We start from the raw sequence: 19,249 nt of genomic DNA on the forward strand, positions 1-19,249 counted from the left end.
TACATATAGATACTATAGAGACTCTCTGAGAGCTGAGGAGCATCCCCTCTGTGTTATTATACATATAGATACTATAGACACTCTCTGAGAGCTGAGGAGCATCCCCTCTGTGTTATTATACATATAGATACTATAGAGACTCTCTGAGAGCTGAGGAGCATCCCCCCTGTGTTATTATACATATAGATACTATAGAGGCTCTCTGAGAGCTGAGGAGCATCCCCCGTGTGTTATTATACATATAGATACTATAGAGACTCTCTGAGAGCTGAGGAGCATCCCCCCTGTGTTATTATACATATAGATACTATAGAGACTCTCTGAGAGCTGAGGAGCATCCCCCCTGTGTTATTATACATATAGATACTATAGAGACTCTCTGAGAGCTGAGGAGCATCCCCCGTGTGTTATTATACATATAGATACTATAGAGACTCTCTGAGAGCTGAGGAGCATCCCCCGTGTGTTATTATACATATAGATACTATAGAGACTCTCTGAGAGCTGAGGAGCATCCCCCCTGTGTTATTATACATATAGATACTATAGAGGCTCTCTGACAGCTGAGGAGCATCCCCCGTGTGTTATTATACATATAGATACTATAGAGACTCTCTGAGAGCTGAGGAGCATCCCCCCTGTGTTATTATACATATAGATACTATAGAGGCTCTCTGAGAGCTGAGGAGAATCCCCCCTGTGTTATTATACATATAGATACTATAGAGGCTCTCTGAGAGCTGAGGAGCATCCCCCTTGTGTTATTCTACATATAGATACTATAGAGGCTCTCTGAGAGCCGAGGAGCATCCCCCTTGTGTTATTATACATATAGATACTATAGAGGCTCTCTGAGAGCTGAGGAGCATCCCCCCTGTGTTATTATACATATAGATACTATAGAGGCTCTCTGAGAGCTGAGGAGCATCCCCCCTGTGTTATTATACATATAGATACTATAGAGGCTCTCTGAGAGCTGAGGAGCATCCCCCTTGTGTTATTCTACATACAGATACTATAGAGGCTCTCTGAGAGCTGAGGAGCATCCCCCCTGTGTTATTATACATATAGATACTATAGAGGCTCTCTGAGAGCTGAGGAGCATCCCCCCTGTGTTATTATACATATAGATACTATAGAGGCTCTCTGAGAGCTGAGGAGCATCCCCCTTGTGTTATTCCACATATAGATACTATAGAGGCTCTCTGAGAGCCGAGGAGCATCCCCCTTGTGTTATTATACATATAGATACTATAGAGACTCTGAGAGCTGAGGAGCATCCCCCGTGTGTTACTATACATATAGATACTATAGAGACTCTCTGAGAGCTGAGGAGCATCCCCCGTGTGTTATTATACATATAGATACTATAGAGGCTCTCTGAGAGCTGAGGAGCATCCCCCGTGTGTTATTATACATATAGATACTATAGAGACTCTCTGAGAGCTGAGGAGCATCCCCCGTGTGTTATTATACATATAGATACTATAGAGACTCTCTGAGAGCTGAGGAGCATCCCCCCTGTGTTATTATACATATAGATACTATAGAGACTCTCTGAGAGCTGAGGAGCATCCCCCCTGTGTTATTATACATATAGATACTATAGAGACTCTCTGAGAGCTGAGGAGCATCCCCCCTGTGTTATTATACATATAGATACTATAGAGGCTCTCTGAGAGCTGAGGAGCATCCCCCCTGTGTTATTATACATATAGATACTATAGAGGCTCTCTGAGAGCTGAGGAGCATCCCCCTTGTGTTATTCTACATATAGATACTATAGAGGCTCTCTGAGAGCCGAGGAGCATCCCCCCTGTGTTATTATACATATAGATACTATAGAGACTCTCTGAGAGCTGAGGAGCATCCCCCTTGTGTTATTATACATATAGATACTATAGAGACTCTCTGAGAGCTGAGGAGCATCCCCCGTGTGTTACTATACATATAGATACTATAGACACTCTCTGAGAGCTGAGGAGCATCCCCCCTGTGTTATTATACATATAGATACTATAGACACTCTCTGAGAGCTGAGGAGCATCCCCCCTGTGTTATTATACATATAGATACTATAGAGGCTCTCTGAGAGCTGAGGAGCATCCCCCCTGTGTTATTATACATATAGATACTATAGACACTCTCTGAGAGCTGAGGAGCATCCCCCCTGTGTTATTATACATATAGATACTATAGACACTCTCTGAGAGCTGAGGAGCATCCCCCCTGTGTTATTATACATATAGATACTATAGAGGCTCTCTGAGAGCTGAGGAGCATCCCCCCTGTGTTATTATACATATAGATACTATAGAGACTCTCTGAGAGCTGAGGAGCATCCCCCCTGTGTTATTATACATATAGATACTATAGAGGCTCTCTGAGAGCTGAGGAGCCTCCCCCCTGTGTTACTATACATATAGATACTATAGACACTCTCTGAGAGCTGAGGAGCATCCCCCCTGTGTTATTATACATATAGATACTATAGACACTCTCTGAGAGCTGAGGAGCATCCCCCCTGTGTTATTATACATATAGATACTATAGACACTCTCTGAGAGCTGAGGAGCATCCCCCCTGTGTTATTATACATATAGATACTATAGAGACTCTCTGAGAGATGAGGAGCATCCCCCCTGTGTTATTATACATATAGATACTATAGACACTCTCTGAGAGCTGAGGAGCATCCCCCGTGTGTTATTATACATATAGATACTATAGAGACTCTCTGAGAGCTGAGGAGCATCCCCCGTGTGTTATTATACATATAGATACTATAGAGACTCTCTGAGAGCTGAGGAGCATACCCCCTGTGTTATTATACATATAGATACTATAGAGGCTCTCTGAGAGCTGAGGAGCATCCCCCGTGTGTTATTATACATATAGATACTATAGAGACTCTCTGAGAGCTGAGGAGCATCCCCCCTGTGTTATTATACATATAGATACTATAGAGGCTCTCTGAGAGCTGAGGAGCATCCCTCCTGTGTTATTATACATATAGATACTATAGAGACTCTCTGAGAGCTGAGGAGCATCCCCCGTGTGTTATTATACATATAGATACTATAGAGACTCTCTGAGAGCTGAGGAGCATCCCCCCTGTGTTATTATACATATAGATACTATAGAGACTCTCTGAGAGCTGAGGAGCATCCCCCGTGTGTTATTATACATATAGATACTATAGAGACTCTCTGAGAGCTGAGGAGCATCCCCCCTGTGTGTTATTATACATATAGATACTATAGACACTCTCTGAGAGCTGAGGAGCATCCCCCCTGTGTTATTATACATATAGATACTATAGAGGCTCTCTGAGAGCTGAGGAGCATCCCCCGTGTGTTATTATACATATAGATACTATAGAGACTCTCTGAGAGCTGAGGAGCATCCCCCCTGTGTGTTATTATACATATAGATACTATAGAGGCTCTCTGAGAGCTGAGGAGCCTCCCCCCTGTGTTATTATACATATAGATACTATAGAGGCTCTCTGAGAGCTGAGGAGCATCCCCCGTGTGTTATTATACATATAGATACTATAGAGGCTCTCTGAGGGCTGAGGAGCATCCCCCCTGTGTTATTATACATATAGATACTATAGAGACTCTCTGAGAGCTGAGGAGCATCCCCCTTGTGTTATTATACATATAGATACTATAGAGGCTCTCTGAGAGCTGAGGAGCCTCCCCCCTGTGTTATTATACATATAGATACTATAGAGGCTCTCTGAGAGCTGAGGAGCATCCCCCGTGTGTTATTATACATATAGATACTATAGAGGCTCTCTGAGAGCTGAGGAGCATCCCCCCTGTGTTATTATACATATAGATACTATAGAGACTCTCTGAGAGCTGAGGAGCATCCCCCCTGTGTTATTATACATATAGATACTATAGAGACTCTCTGAGAGCTGAGGAGCATCCCCCGTGTGTTATTATACATATAGATACTATAGAGACTCTCTGAGAGCTGAGGAGCATCCCCCCTGTGTTATTATACATATAGATACTATAGAGGCTCTCTGAGAGCTGAGGAGCCTCCCCCCTGTGTTACTATACATATAGATACTATAGAGACTCTCTGAGAGCTGAGGAGCATCCCCCCTGTGTTATTATACATATAGATACTATAGAGACTCTCTGAGAGCTGAGGAGCATCCCCCCTGTGTTATTATACATATAGATACTATAGAGACTCTCTGAGAGCTGAGGAGCATCCCCCGTGTGTTATTATACATATAGATACTATAGATACTTTTGAGTACAATGTAGATAAGTAGAATGTTTGGAGCTCACTGGGAGCAACTGTAACAAATTGTCAGCTGTGAGCAGCACAAGTTGGATGTTTTCACTCACTGACAGTAAGCAGAGATGTAGCATGACGGCCGGTGATTAGTACTGGGTGTCACCTCCCGCACCCCAAGCCTTACCTGCATGTACCGAATCTGCAGCATGCGGGAAGCAAACAACAGTCATCATACATGAACAGCAGAGGAAGGGGCAACAAGGGGGCAGAGGGCAGCATAAGAGTGGGGACTAGGGGGTTAGGAGCTTTGAGAGGGGCGCAGGGGTGGAGCCACAGGGAGGGGCGCAGGGGTGGAGCCACAGGGAGGGGCGCAGGGGTGGAGCCACAGGGAGGGGCGCAGGGGTGGAGCCACAGGGAGGGGCGCAGGGGTGGAGCCACAGGGAGGGGCGCAGGGGTGGAGCCACAGGGAGGGGCGCAGGGGTGGAGCCACAGGGAGGGGCGCAGGGGTGGAGCCACAGGGAGGGGCGCAGGGGTGGAGCCACAGGGAGGGGCGCAGGGGTGGAGCCACAGGGAGGGGCGCAGGGGTGGAGCCACAGGGAGGGGCGCAGGGGTGGAGCCACAGGGAGGGGCGCAGGGGTGGAGCCACAGGGAGGGGCGCAGGGGTGGAGCCACAGGGAGGGGCGCAGGGGTGGAGCCACAGGGAGGGGCGCAGGGGTGGAGCCACAGGGAGGGGCGCAGGGGTGGAGCCACAGGGAGGGGCGCAGGGGTGGAGCCACAGGGAGGGGCGCAGGGGTGGAGCCACAGGGAGGGGCGCAGGGGTGGAGCCACAGGGAGGGGCGCAGGGGTGGAGCCACAGGGAGGGGCGCAGGGGTGGAGCCACAGGGAGGGGCGCAGGGGTGGAGCCACAGGGAGCGGTAGAGGGCAGCACAGAAACAGAGCCGGAGGAGTAGAGAGCAGCAGAGGGACAAAGCGGGGCAGAACCAGGAAGGAGCAGAGAACATGGGGGCAGCGCACACTTTTGTCTGCTCAGGGCGGAGCTTCTGTTGGGGGCGGAGCTCACCATGGGCTGCTGGTTTTCCACCTTGATGATGTCCTCGTAGATGTCGTCCTCCTCGCAGGGAACGTCATAGGTGTCGTTCTCACCCAGATCATGTTCACTGTAAGGAGAGAGGAAAGACGAGGAGCAAATTACATCCAACAGGACAAGAGGCACAGAAATAAAGCATCCCCACCCTGGACCTGCAGCTGGGGCGCCCTTTGGTTCCGGCACTGGAGCAGTGGGCGACAGGCACTTATGTGTTGCAGTCCCCGAAGCTTGGTACAGAACCGCAGCGGTCCACAAGGTCCCTCCTCCCCCATACACTGACCCAAGATTAGGGGGCATTATCTAATATAGCTGCCGTTCTGACACATTGTAAATAATGAGGACAAAAAGAAACACTGCAACGACCCATCAGCTGTCAGCAAGGGAACAACCACTGTGCCAGAGCAACCACTACATGACCACCAGGGGAGACACGTACGCCGGAGCTTCCACTACATGACCACCAGGGGGCAACACATGTGCCGGAGCAACCACTACATGACCACCAGGGGAGACACGTGTGCCAGAGCAACCACTACATGACCACCAGGGGAGACACGTGTGCCAGAGCAACCACTACATGACCACCAGGGGAGACACGTGTGCCAGAGCAACCACTACATGACCACCAGGGGAGACACGTGTGCCGGAGCAACCACTACATGACCACCAGGGGGCAACACGTGTGCCAGAGCAACCACTACATGACCACCAGGGGGTAACACGTGTGCCGGAGCTTCCACTACATGACCCCCAGGGGGAGACACGTGTGCCGGAGCAACCACTACATGACCACCAGGGGGTAACACGTGCGCCGGAGCAACCACTACATGACCACCAGGGGGAGACACGTGTGCCGGAGCAACCACTACATGACCACCAGGGGGAGACACGTGTGCCGGAGCAACCACTACATGACCACCAGGGGGCAACACATGTGCCGGAGCAACCACTACATGACCACCAGGGGGTAACACGTGTGCCAGAGCAACCACTACATGACCACCAGGGGAGACACGTGTGCCAGAGCAACCACTACATGACCACCAGGGGGCAACACGGGTGCCGGAGCAGCCACTACATGACCACCAGGGGGCAACACGTGTGCCAGAGCAACCACTACATGACCACCAGGGGGCAACACGTGTGCCAGAGCAACCACTACATGACCACCAGGGGGCAACACGTGTGCCGGAGCAACCACTACATGACCACCAGGGGAGACACGTACGCCGGAGCAACCACTACATGACCACCAGGGGAGACACGTGTGCCGGAGCAACCACTACATGACCACCAGGGGAGACACGTGTGCCAGAGCAACCACTACATGACCACCAGGGGGCAACACGGGTGCCGGAGCAGCCACTACATGACCACCAGGGGGCAACACGTGTGCCAGAGCAACCACTACATGACCACCAGGGGGCAACACGTGTGCCAGAGCAACCACTACATGACCACCAGGGGGCAACACGTGTGCCGGAGCAACCACTACATGACCACCAGGGGGCAACACGTGTGCCGGAGCAACCACTACATGACCACCTGGGGGCAACACATGTGCCGGAGCAACCACTACATGACCACCAGGGGGCAACACGTGTGCCAGAGCAACCACTACATGACCACCAGGGGAGACACGTGTGCCGGAGCAACCACTACATGACCACCAGGGGAGACACGTGTGCCAGAGCAACCACTACATGACCACCAGGGGAGACACGTGTGCCGGAGCAACCACTACATGACCACCAGGGGGTAACACGTGTGCCGGAGCAACCACTACATGACCACCAGGGGAGACACGTGTGCCAGAGCAACCACTACATGACCACCAGGGGAGACACGTGTGCCGGAGCAACCACTACATGACCACCAGGGGGCAACACGTGTGCCGGAGCAACCACTACATGACCACCAGGGGGCAACACATGTGCCGGAGCAACCACTACATGACCACCAGGGGGCAACACGTGTGCCAGAGCAACCACTACATGACCACCAGGGGAGACACGTGTGCCGGAGCAACCACTACTTGACCACCAGGGGAGACACGTGTGCCGGAGCAACCACTACATGACCACCAGGGGAAACACGTGTGCCAGAGCAACCACTACATGACCACCAGGGGAGACACGTGTGCAGGAGCAACCACTACATGACCACCAGGGGGCAACATGTGTGCCAGAGCAACCACTACATGACCACCTGGGGGCAACACATGTGCCAGAGCAACCACTACATGACCACCAGGGGGCAACACGTGTGCCAGAGCAACCACTACATGACCACCAGGGGAGACACGTGTGCCAGAGCAACCACTACATGACCACCAGGGGAGACACGTGTGCCGGAGCAACCACTACATGACCACCAGGGGGAGACACGTGTGCCAGAGCAACCACTACATGACCACCAGGGGAGACACGTGTGCCAGAGCAACCACTACATGACCACCAGGGGAGACACGTGTGCCGGAGCAACCACTACATGACCACCAGGGGGCAACACATGTGCCGGAGCAACCACTACATGACCACCAGGGGGCAACACGTGTGCCAGAGCAACCACTACATGACCACCAGGGGGTAACACGTGTGCCGGAGCTTCCACTACATGACCCCCAGGGGGCAACACGTGTGCCGGAGCAACCACTACATGACCACCAGGGGGTAACACGTGCGCCGGAGCAACCACTACATGACCACCAGGGGGAGACACGTGTGCCGGAGTAACCACTACATGACCACCAGGGGGAGACACGTGTGCCAGAGCAACCACTACATGACCACCAGGGGGTAACACGTGCGCCCGAGCAACCACTACATGACCACCAGGGGGTAACACGTGTGCCGGAGCAACCACTACATGACCACCAGGGGGAGACACGTGTGCCGGAGAAACCACTACATGACCACCAGGGGTGGTATACACTTATCTAAGAGCAATCACCACATCCAGCGGAGGGGATGGTATCACTGGCGCTCATACTCACTCAGCCAGCTCCTCCAGGCTCCGGTACACGTCATCATCATTCTCCGCCGTATCCTCCGATGGGAACGATCTGTAAATAGAGGAGGGGAAATCAACGGAGAACAAATACTCAGGAAATATTAAACTACTGATCCAGTGCGTAGGGGAGGGTGCGCTGGGGCGGGGTCACATGGGGGCGGGGCCACACCGGCCGATTAAGCGCACTGGGGCGGGGAAATACTTGTCAGACGGGAAACATTGGAGCAATTGGAGTGGAGATATTGGGGCTCCCAAAACCCCACCATCTCCTACCACTTAGCCTAGACTGCCAGCCATTACTGACACTTAGATGAAACCATGTGTTGTTCATGGCCATGAGGGTTCTGGCATCCTCCCCACATGGCAAGCCGCCACCCCATGCTGTGTACACACTGACAATGCCAGCTGATTGGCTGCGGGTGAGCAGTGGGTGGGGCTGTAGATAATAAGGATATAATTACCGGATGCCTTTGTTCTGAGAGATGACGTGATGGGAGATCTTGGACAGCGCTGAGATGACCTGCAAGAGATCACAAGAAGGTCAGAGACTCAATGTACGGGACCTAGGTCACCTAGTCATATGCCATGTAACTCAGGACACAGCAGAATAGTGAGTGCAGCTCTGGGGTATAATACAGGATGTAACTCAGGATCAGTACAGGATAAGTGATGTCATGTATGTACACAGTGACTGCACCAGCAGCAGAATAGTGAGTGCAGCTCTGGGGTATAATACAGGATGTAACTCAGGATCAGTACAGGATAAGTAATGTCATGTATGTACACAGTGACTGCACCAGCAGCAGAATAGTGAGTGCAGCCCTGGAGTATAATACAGGATGTAACTCAGGATCAGTACAGGATAAGTAATGTCATGTATGTACACAGTGACTGCACCAGCAGCAGAATAGTGAGTGCAGCTCTGGGGTATAATACAGGATGTAACTCAGGATCAGTACAGGATAAGTAATGTCATGTATGTACACAGTGACTGCACCAGCAGCAGAATAGTGAGTACAGCTCTGGGGTATAATACAGGATGTAACTCAGGATCAGTACAGGATAAGTAATGTCATGTATGTACACAGTGACTGCACCAGCAGCAGAATAGTGAGTGCAGCTCTGGGGTATAATACAGGATGTAACTCAGGATCAGTACAGGATAAGTAATGTCATGTATGTGCACAGTGACTGCACCAGCAGCAGAATAGTGAGTGCAGCTCTGGGGTATAATACAGGATGTAACTCAGGATCAGTACAGGATAAGTAATGTCATGTATGTACACAGTGACTGCACCAGCAGCAGAATAGTGAGTGCAGCTCTGGGGTATAATACAGGATGTAACTCAGGATCAGTACAGGATAAGTAATGTCATGTATGTACACAGTGAATGCACCAGCAGCAGAATAGTGAGTGCAGCCCTGGAGTATAATACAGGATGTAACTCAGGATCAGTACAGGATAAGTAATGTCATGTATGTACACAGTGACTGCACCAGCAGCAGAATAGTGAGTGCAGCTCTGGAGTATAATACAGGATGTAACTCAGGATCAGTACAGGATAAGTAATGTCATGTATGTACACAGTGACTGCACCAGCAGCAGAATAGTGAGTGCAGCTCTGGGGTATAATACAGGATGTAACTCAGGATCAGTACAGGATAAGTAATGTCATGTATGTACACAGTGACTGCACCAGCAGCAGAATAGTGAGTGCAGCTCTGGGGTATAATACAGGATGTAACTCAGGATCAGTACAGGATAAGTCATGTCATGTATGTACACAGTGACTGCACCAGCAGCAGAATAGTGAGTACAGCTCTGGAGTATAATACAGGATGTAACTCAGGATCAGTACAGGATAAGTAATGTCATGTATGTACACAGTGACTGCACCAGCAGCAGAATAGTGAGTGCAGCTCTGGGGTATAATACAGGATGTAACTCAGGATCAGTACAGGATAAGTAACGTCATGTATGTACACAGTGACTGCACCAGCAGCAGAATAGTGAGTGCAGCTCTGGAGTATAATACAGGATGTAACTCAGGATCAGTACAGGATAAGTAATGTCATGTTTGTACACAGTGAGTGCAGCTCAGGGCTTCAGCAGTAGTTTCACTCTATACATAGAGGCAGCAGGAGCCGCTATAGGTCGCATGTTGCGCAATATGTCTCTGTGCCAAGACTGAATGACAGCAGTCCCCCCCCCCCCCCCCCTCCGGGATCCACCATCTCCAGGGCCACGGATCCGGGATCCACCATCTCCAGGGCCACGGATCCGGGATCCACCATCTCCTGCTCATTATTACCACAAATCCCTGGGACACAGATACAAGCAGCAAAAACATGAGCCCCCCCAATCCCAAACACAGAGACCACTCAATATACACACACAGAGGGGTCTCTTAGCAGCAGCACAGAGTGTTTCAGGACCCCTCTGTGACTACAACCCCCATACACAGGGAGCTGCCATGTCCTGTGTGTCCTGACACCTTTCTATCATAGCCAGCAGTGGTCAGGGGTCAGCATGGGTGCTCTGACCCCTCTGTGACTACAACCCCCATACACAGGGAGCTGCCATGTCCTGTGTGTCCTGACACCTTTCTATCATAGCCAGCAGTGGTCAGGGGTCAGCATGGGTGCTCTGACCCCTCTGTGACTACATCCCCCATACACAGCGAGCTGCCATGTCCTGTGTGTCCTGACACCTTTCTATCATAGCCAGCAGTGGTCAGGGGTCAGCATGGGCGCTCTGACCCCTCTGTGACTACACCCCCATACACAGCGAGCTGCCATGTCCTGTGTGTCCTGACACCTTTCTATCATAGCCAGCAGTGGTCAGGGGTCAGCATGGGCGCTCTGACCCCTCTGTGACTACACCCCCCATACACAGGGAGCTGCCATGTCCTGTGTCCTGACACCTTTCTATCATAGCCAGCAGTGGTCAGGGGTCAGCATGGGTGCTCTGACCTCTCTGTGACTACACCCCCCATACACAGGGAGCTGCCATGTCCTGTGTGTCCTGACACCTTTCTATCATAGCCAGCAGTGGTCAGGGGTTAGCATGGGTGCTCTGACCTCTCTGTGACTACAACCCCCATACACAGCGTGCTGCCATGTCCTGTGTGTCCTGACACCTTTCTATCATAGCCAGCAGTGGTCAGGGGTCAACATGGGCGCTCTGACCTCTCTGTGATTATACCCCCATACACAGCGAGCTGCCATGTCCTGTGTGTCCTGACACCTTTCTATCATAGCCAGCAGTGGTCAGGGGTCAGCATGGGCGCTCTGACCCCTCTGTGACTACACCCCCCATACACAGCGAGCTGCCATGTCCTGTGTGTCCTGACACCTTTCTATCATAGCCAGCAGGGGTCAGGGGTCAGCATGGGCGCTCTGACCCCTCTGTGACTACACCCCCCCATACACAGCGAACTGCCATGTCCTGTGTGTCCTGACACCTTTCTATCATAGCCAGCAGTGGTCAGGGGTCAGCATGGGCGCTCTGACCCCTCTGTGACTACACCCCCCATACACAGCGAGCTGCCATGTCCTGTGTGTCCTGACACCTTTCTATCATAGCCAGCAGTGGTCAGGGGTCAGCATGGGCGCTCTGACCCCTCTGTGACTAGACCCCCCATACACAGGGAGCTGCCATGTCCTGTGTCCTGACACCTTTCTATCATAGCTAGCAGTGGTCAGGGGTCAGCATGGGCGCTCTGACCCCTCTGTGACTACACCCCCATACACAGCGAGCCGCCATGTCCTGTGTGTCCTGACACCTTTCTATCATAGCCAGCAGTGGTCAGGGGTCAGCATGGGCGCTCTGACCTCTCTGTGATTATACCCCCATACACAGCGAGCTGCCATGTCCTGTGTGTCCTGACACCTTTCTATCATAGCCAGCAGGGGTCAGGGGTCAGCATGGGCGCTCTGACCCCTCTGTGACTACACCCCCCCATACACAGCGAGCTGCCATGTCCTGTGTGTCCTGACACCTTTCTATCATAGCCAGCAGTGGTCAGGGGTCAGCATGGGCGCTCTGACCTCTCTGTGACTACACACCCCATACACAGCGAGCTGCCATGTCCTGTGTGTCCTGACACCTTTCTATCATAGCCAGCAGTGGTCAGGGGTCAGCATGGGTGCTCTGACCCCTCTGTGACTACACCCCCCATACACAGCGAGCTGCCATGTCCTGTGTGTCCTGACACCTTTCTATCATAGCCAGCAGTGGTCAGGGGTCAGCATGGGCGCTCTAACCCCTCTGTGACTACACCCCCCATACACAGCGAGCTGCCATGTCCTGTGTGTCCTGACACCTTTCTATCATAGCCAGCAGGGGTCAGGGGTCAGGATGGGTGCTCTGACCCCTCTGTGACTACATCCCCCATACACAGCGAGCTGCCATGTCCTGTGTCCTGACACCTTTCTATCATAGCCAGCAGTGGTCAGGGGTCAGCATGGGCGCTCTGACCTCTCTGTGACTACACCCCCCATACACAGCGAGCTGCCATGTCCTGTGTGTCCTGACACCTTTCTATCATAGCCAGCAGGGGTCAGGGGTCAGCATGGGTGCTCTGACCCCTCTGTGACTACACCTCCCATACACAGCGAGATGCCATGTCCTGTGTCCTGACACCTTTCTATCATAGCCAGCAGTGGTCAGGGGTCAACATGGGCGCTCTGACCCTCTGTGACTACACCCCCCATACACAGCGAGCTGCCATGTCCTGTGTGTCCTGACACCTTTCTATCATAGCCAGCAGTGGTCAGGGGTCAGCATGGGAGCTCTGACCCCTCTGTGACTACACCCCCCATACACAGCGAGCTGCCATGTCCTGTGTCCTGACACCTTTCTAGCATAGCCAGCAGTGGTCAGGGGTAAGCATGGGCGCTCTGACCCCTCTGTGACTACACTCCCCATACACAGGGAGCTGCCATGTCCTGTGTGTCCTGACACCTTTCTATCATAGCCAGCAGTGGTCAGGGGTCAACATGGGCGCTCTGACCTCTCTGTGATTATACCCCCATACACAGCGAGCTGCCATGTCCTGTGTGTCCTGACACCTTTCTATCATAGCCAGCAGGGGTCAGGGGTCAGCATGGGCGCTCTGACCCCTCTGTGACTACACCCCCCCATACACAGCGAGCTCCCATGTCCTGTGTGTCCTGACACCTTTCTATCATAGCCAGCAGTGGTCAGGGGTCAGCATGGGCGCTCTGACCTCTCTGTGACTACACCCCCCCATACACAGCGAGCTGCCATGTCCTGTGTGTCCTGACACCTTTCTATCATAGCCAGCAGGGGTCAGGGGTCAGCATGGGTGCTCTGACCCCTCTGTGACTACACCCCCCATACACAGCGAGCTGCCATGTCCTGTGTGTCCTGACACCTTTCTATCATAGCCAGCAGTGGTCATGGGTCAGCATGGACGCTCTGACCCCTCTGTGACTACACCACCATACACAGCGAGCTGCCATGTCCTGTGTGTCCTGACACCTTTCTATCATAGCCAGCAGTGGTCAGGGGTCAGCATGGGCGCTCTGACCCCTCTGTGACTACACCCCCCATACACAGCGAGCTGCCATGTCCTGTGTGTCCTGACACCTTTCTATCATAGCCAGCAGGGGTCAGGGGTCAGGATGGGTGCTCTGACCCCTCTGTGACTACATCCCCCATACACAGCGAGCTGCCATGTCCTGTGTCCTGACACCTTTCTATCATAGCCAGCAGTGGTCAGGGGTCAGCATGGGCGCTCTGACCTCTCTGTGACTACACCCCCCATACACAGCGAGCTGCCATGTCCTGTGTGTCCTGACACCTTTCTATCATAGCCAGCAGGGGTCAGGGGTCAGCATGGGGGCTCTGACCCCTCTGTGACTACACCTCCCATACACAGCGAGCTGCCATGTCCTGTGTCCTGACACCTTTCTATCATAGCCAGCAGTGGTCAGGGGTCAGCATGGGCGCTCTGACCCCTCTGTGACTACACCCCCCATACACAGGGAGCTGCCATGTCCTGTGTCCTGACACCTTTCTATCATAGCCAGCAGTGGTCAGGGGTCAGCATGGGTGCTCTGACCCCTCTGTGACTACACCCCCCATACACAGCAAGCTGCCATGTCCTGTATGTCCTGACACCTTTCTATCATAGCCAGCAGTGGTCAGGGGTCAGCATGGGCGCTCTGACCCCTCTGTGACTACACCCCCCATACACAGGGAGCTGCCATGTCCTGTGTCCTGACACCTTTCTATCATAGCCAGCAGTGGTCAGGGGTCAGCATGGGTGCTCTGACCTCTCTGTGACTACACCCCCCATACACAGGGAGCTGCCATGTCCTGTGTGTCCTGACACCTTTCTATCATAGCCAGCAGTGGTCAGCGGTCAGCATGGGAGCTCTGACCCCTCTGTGACTACACCCCCCATACACAGCGAGCTGCCATGTCCTGTGTGTCCTGACACCTTTCTATCATAGCCAGCAGTGGTCAGGGGTCAGCATGGGCGCTCTGACCCCTCTGTGACTACACCCCCCATACACAGCGAGCTGCCATGTCCTGTGTGTCCTGACACCTTTCTATCATAGCCAGCAGTGGTCAGGGGTCAGCATGGGAGCTCTGACCTCTCTGTGACTACACCCCCCATACACAGCGAGCTGCCCTGTCCTGTGTGTCCTGACACCTTTCTATCATAGCCAGCAGTGGTCAGGGGTCAGCATGGGCGCTCTGACCTCTCTGTGACTACACACCCCATACACAGCGAGCTGCCATGTCCTGTGTCCTGACACCTTTCTATCATAGCTAGCAGTGGTCAGGGGTCAGCATGGGCGCTCTGACCTCTCTGTGACTACATCCCCCATACACAGCGAGCTGCCATGTCCTGTGTCCTGACACCTTTCTATCATAGCCAGCAGTGGTCAGGGGTCAGCATGGGCGCTCTGACCTCTCTGTGACTAGACCCCCCATACAGAGAGAGCTGCCATGTCCTGTGTCCTGACACCTTTCTATCATAGCTAGCAGTGGTCAGGGGTCAGCATGGGCGCTCTGACCTCTCTGTGACTACATCCCCCATACACAGCGAGCTGCCATGTCCTGTGTCCTGACACCTTTCTATCATAGCCAGCAGGGGTCAGGGGTCAGCATGGGCGCTCTGACCCCTCTGTGACTACACCCCCCCATACACAGCGAGCTGCCATGTCCTGTGTGTCCTGACACCTTTCTATCATAGCCAGCAGTGGTCAGGGGTCAGCATAGGTGCTCTGACCCCTTTGTGACTACACCCCCCATACACAGCGAGCTGCCATGTCCTGTGTGTCCTGACACCTTTCTATCATAGCCAGCAGGGGTCAGGGGTCAGCATGGGCGCTCTGACCCCTCTGTGACTACACCCCCCCATACACAGCGAGCTGCCATGTCCTGTGTGTCCTGACACCTTTCTATCATAGCCAGCAGTGGTCAGGGGTCAGCATAGGCGCTCTGACCTCTCTGTGACTACACCCCCCATACACAGCGAGCTGCCATGTCCTGTGTGTCCTGACACCTTTCTATTATAGCCAGCAGTGGTCAGGGTCAGCATGGGCGCTCTGTCCCCTCTGTGACTACACCCACCCATACACAGCGAGCTGCCATGTCCTGTGTGTCCTGACACCTTTCTATCATAGCCAGCAGTGGTCAGGGGTCAGCATGGGCGCTCTGATCTCTCTGTGACTACACCCTCCATACACAGCGAGCTGCCATGTCCTGTGCCCTGACACCTTTCTATCATAGCCAGCAGGGGTCAGCATGGGTGCTCTGACCCCTCTGTGACTACACCCCCCATACACAGCGGGCTGCCATGTCCTGTGTATCCTGACACCTTTCTATCATAGCCAGCAGTGGTCAGGGGTCAGCATGGGTGCTCTGACCCCTCTGTGACTACACCCCCATACACAGCGAGCTGCCATGTCCTGTGTGTCCTGACACCTTTCTATCATAGCCAGCAGTGGTCAGGGGTCAGCATGGGTGCTCTGACCCCTCTGTGACTACACCCCCCATACACAGCGAGCTGCCATGTCCTGTGTGTCCTGACAACTTTCTATCATAGCCAGCAGGGGTCAGGGGTCAGGATGGGTGCTCTGACCCCTATGTGACTACATCCCCCATACACAGCAAGCTGCCATGTCCTGTGTCCTGACACCTTTCTATCATAGCCAGCAGTGGTCAGGGGTCAGCATGGGTGCTCTGACCCCTCTGTGACTACACCCCCATACACAGGGAGCTGCCATGTCCTGTGTGTCCTGATACCTTTCTATCATAGCCAGCAGTGGTCAGGGGTCAGCATGGGTGCTCTGACCCCTCTGTGACTACACCCCCCATACACAGCGAGCTGCCATGTCCTGTGTCCTGACACCTTTCTATCATAGCCAGCAGTGGTCAGGGGTCAGCATGGGTGCTCTGACCCCTCTGTGACTACACCACCCATACACAGCGAGCTGCCATGTCCTGTGTCCTGACACCTTTCTATCATAGCCAGCAGTGGTCAGGGGTCAGCATGGGCGCTCTGACCCCTCTGTGACTACACCCCCCATACACAGCGAGCTGCCATGTCCTGTGTGTCCTGACACCTTTCTATCATAGCCAGCAGTGGTCAGGGGTCAGCATGGGTGCTCTAACCTCTCTGTGACTACACCCCCTATACACAGCGAGCTGCCATGTCCTGTGTCCTGACACCTTTCTATCATAGCCAGCAGTGGTCAGGGGTCAGCATGGGCGCTCTGACCCCTCTGTGACTACACCCCCCATACACAGCGAGCTGCCATGTCCTGTGTCCTGACACCTTTCTATCATAGCCAGCAGTGGTCAGGGGTCAGCATGGGCGCTCTGACCTCTCTGTGACTACACCCCCCATACACAGCGAGCTGCCATGTCCTGTGTGTCCTGACACCTTTCTATCATAGCCAGCAGGGGTCAGGGGTCAGCATGGGTGCTCTGACCCCTCTGTGACTACACTCCCCATACACAGGGAGCTGCCATGTCCTGTGTGTCCTGACACCTTTCTATCATAGCCAGCAGTGGTCAGGGGTCAGCATGGGGGCTCTGACCCCTCTGTGACTACACCCCCCATACACAGCGAGCTGCCATGTCCTGTGTGTCCTGACACCTTTCTATCATAGCCAGCAGTGGTCAGGGGTCAGCATGGGCGCTCTGACCCCTCTGTGACTACACCCCCCATACACAGGGAGCTGCCATGTCCTGTGTCCTGACACCTTTCTATCATAGCCACCAGTGGTCAGGGGTCAGCATGGGCGCTCTGACCCCTCTATGACTACACCCCCCATACACAGCGGGCTGCCATGTCCTGTGTGTCCTGACACCTTTCTATCATAGCCAGCAGTGGTCAGGGGTCAGCATGGGCGCCCTGACCTCTCTGTGACTACACCCCCCATACACAGCGAGCGGCCATGTCCTGTGTGTCCTGACACCTTTCTATCATAGCCAGCAGTGGTCAGGGGTCAGCATGGGCGCTCTGACCTCTCTGTGACTACACCCCCCCATACACAGCGAGCTGCCATGTCCTGTGTGTCCTGACACCTTTCTATCATAGCCAGCAGTGGTCAGGGGTCAGCATGGGTGCTCTGACCCCTCTGTGATTACACCCCCCATACACAGCGAGCTGCCATGTCCTGTGTGTCCTGACACCTTTCTATCATAGCCAGCAGTGGTCAGGGGTCAGCATGGGCGCTCTGACCCCCTGTGACTACACCCCCCATACACAGCGAGCTGCCATGTCCTGTGTGTCCTGACACCTTTCTATCATAGCCAGCAGTGGTCAGGGGTCAGCATGGGTGCTCTGAGCTCTCTGTGACTACACCCCCCATACACAGCGAGCTGCCATGTCCTGTGTGTCCTGACACCTTTCTATCATAGCCAGCAGTGGTCAGGGGTCAGCATGGGCGCTCTGACCCCTCTGTGACTACACCCCCCATACACAGCAAGCTGCCATGTCCTGTATGTCCTGACACCTTTCTATCATAGCCAGCAGTGGTCAGGGGTCAGCATGGGCGCTCTGACCCCTCTGTGACTACACCCCCATACACAGCGAGCCGCCATGTCCTGTGTGTCCTGATACCTTTCTATCATAGCCAGCAGTGGTCAGCGGTCACCATGGGAGCTCTGACCCCTCTGTGACTAGACCCCCCATACACAGCGAGCTGCCATGTCCTGTGTGTCCTGACACCTTTCTATCATAGCCAGCAGTGGTCAGGGGTCAGCATGGGCGCTCTGACCCCTCTGTGACTACACCCCCCATACACAGCGAGCTGCCATGTCCTGTGTGTCCTGACACCTTTCTATCATAGCCAGCAGTGGTCAGGGGTCAGCATAGGTGCTCTGACCCCTCTGTGACTACACCCCCCATACACAGCGAGCTGCCATGTCCTGTGTCCTGACACCTTTCTATCATAGCCAGCAGTGGTCAGGGGTCAGCACGGGTGCTCTGACTTCTCTGTGACTACACCCCCCATACACAGCGAGCTGCCATGCCCTGTGTGTCCTGACACCTTTCTATCATAGCCAGCAGTGGTCAGGGGTCAGCATGGGCGCTCTGACCTCTCTGTGACTACATCCCCCATACACAGCGAGCTGCCATGTCCTGTGTGTCCTGACACCTTTCTATCATAGCCAGCAGTGGTCAGGGGTCAGCATGGGCGCTCTGACCTCTCTGTGACTACACCCCCCATACACAGCGAGCTGCCATGTCCTGTGTGTCCTGACACCTTTCTATCATAGCCAGCAGTGGTCAGGGGTCAGCATGGGCGCTCTGACCCCTCTGTGACTACACCCCCCCATACACAGCGAGCTGCCATGTCCTGTGTGTCCTGGCACCTTTCTATCATAGCCAGCAG

The 19,249-nt window shown here is 53.7% G+C and overlaps 1 protein-coding gene across 10 annotated transcripts in view; it reads right to left on the bottom strand.

The window, feature by feature from the left end:
- VAV2 (vav guanine nucleotide exchange factor 2) overlaps positions 1-19,249 on the bottom strand; it is a 103,190-nt gene that overhangs the window by 45,984 nt on the left and 37,957 nt on the right. For 6 of the 10 annotated variants that reach the window (XM_072131525.1, XM_072131526.1, XM_072131527.1 and 3 more), the window contains exons 3-6: positions 8,824-8,882; positions 8,346-8,414; positions 5,324-5,420; positions 4,448-4,462 (exon numbers count right to left, since the gene is read on the bottom strand). In XM_072131525.1, coding sequence (XP_071987626.1) covers positions 4,448-4,462; positions 5,324-5,420; positions 8,346-8,414; positions 8,824-8,882 — 240 coding nt within the window. The remainder of the gene's footprint in view (positions 1-4,447; positions 4,463-5,323; positions 5,421-8,345; positions 8,415-8,823; positions 8,883-19,249) is intronic. The other 4 variants (XM_072131529.1, XM_072131528.1, XM_072131530.1 and 1 more) reach the window with 1 other exon arrangement.

Source organism: Engystomops pustulosus, unplaced genomic scaffold, assembly GCF_040894005.1.
Source record: "Engystomops pustulosus unplaced genomic scaffold, aEngPut4.maternal MAT_SCAFFOLD_85, whole genome shotgun sequence".
Lineage (NCBI taxonomy): Eukaryota > Metazoa > Chordata > Amphibia > Anura > Leptodactylidae > Engystomops > Engystomops pustulosus.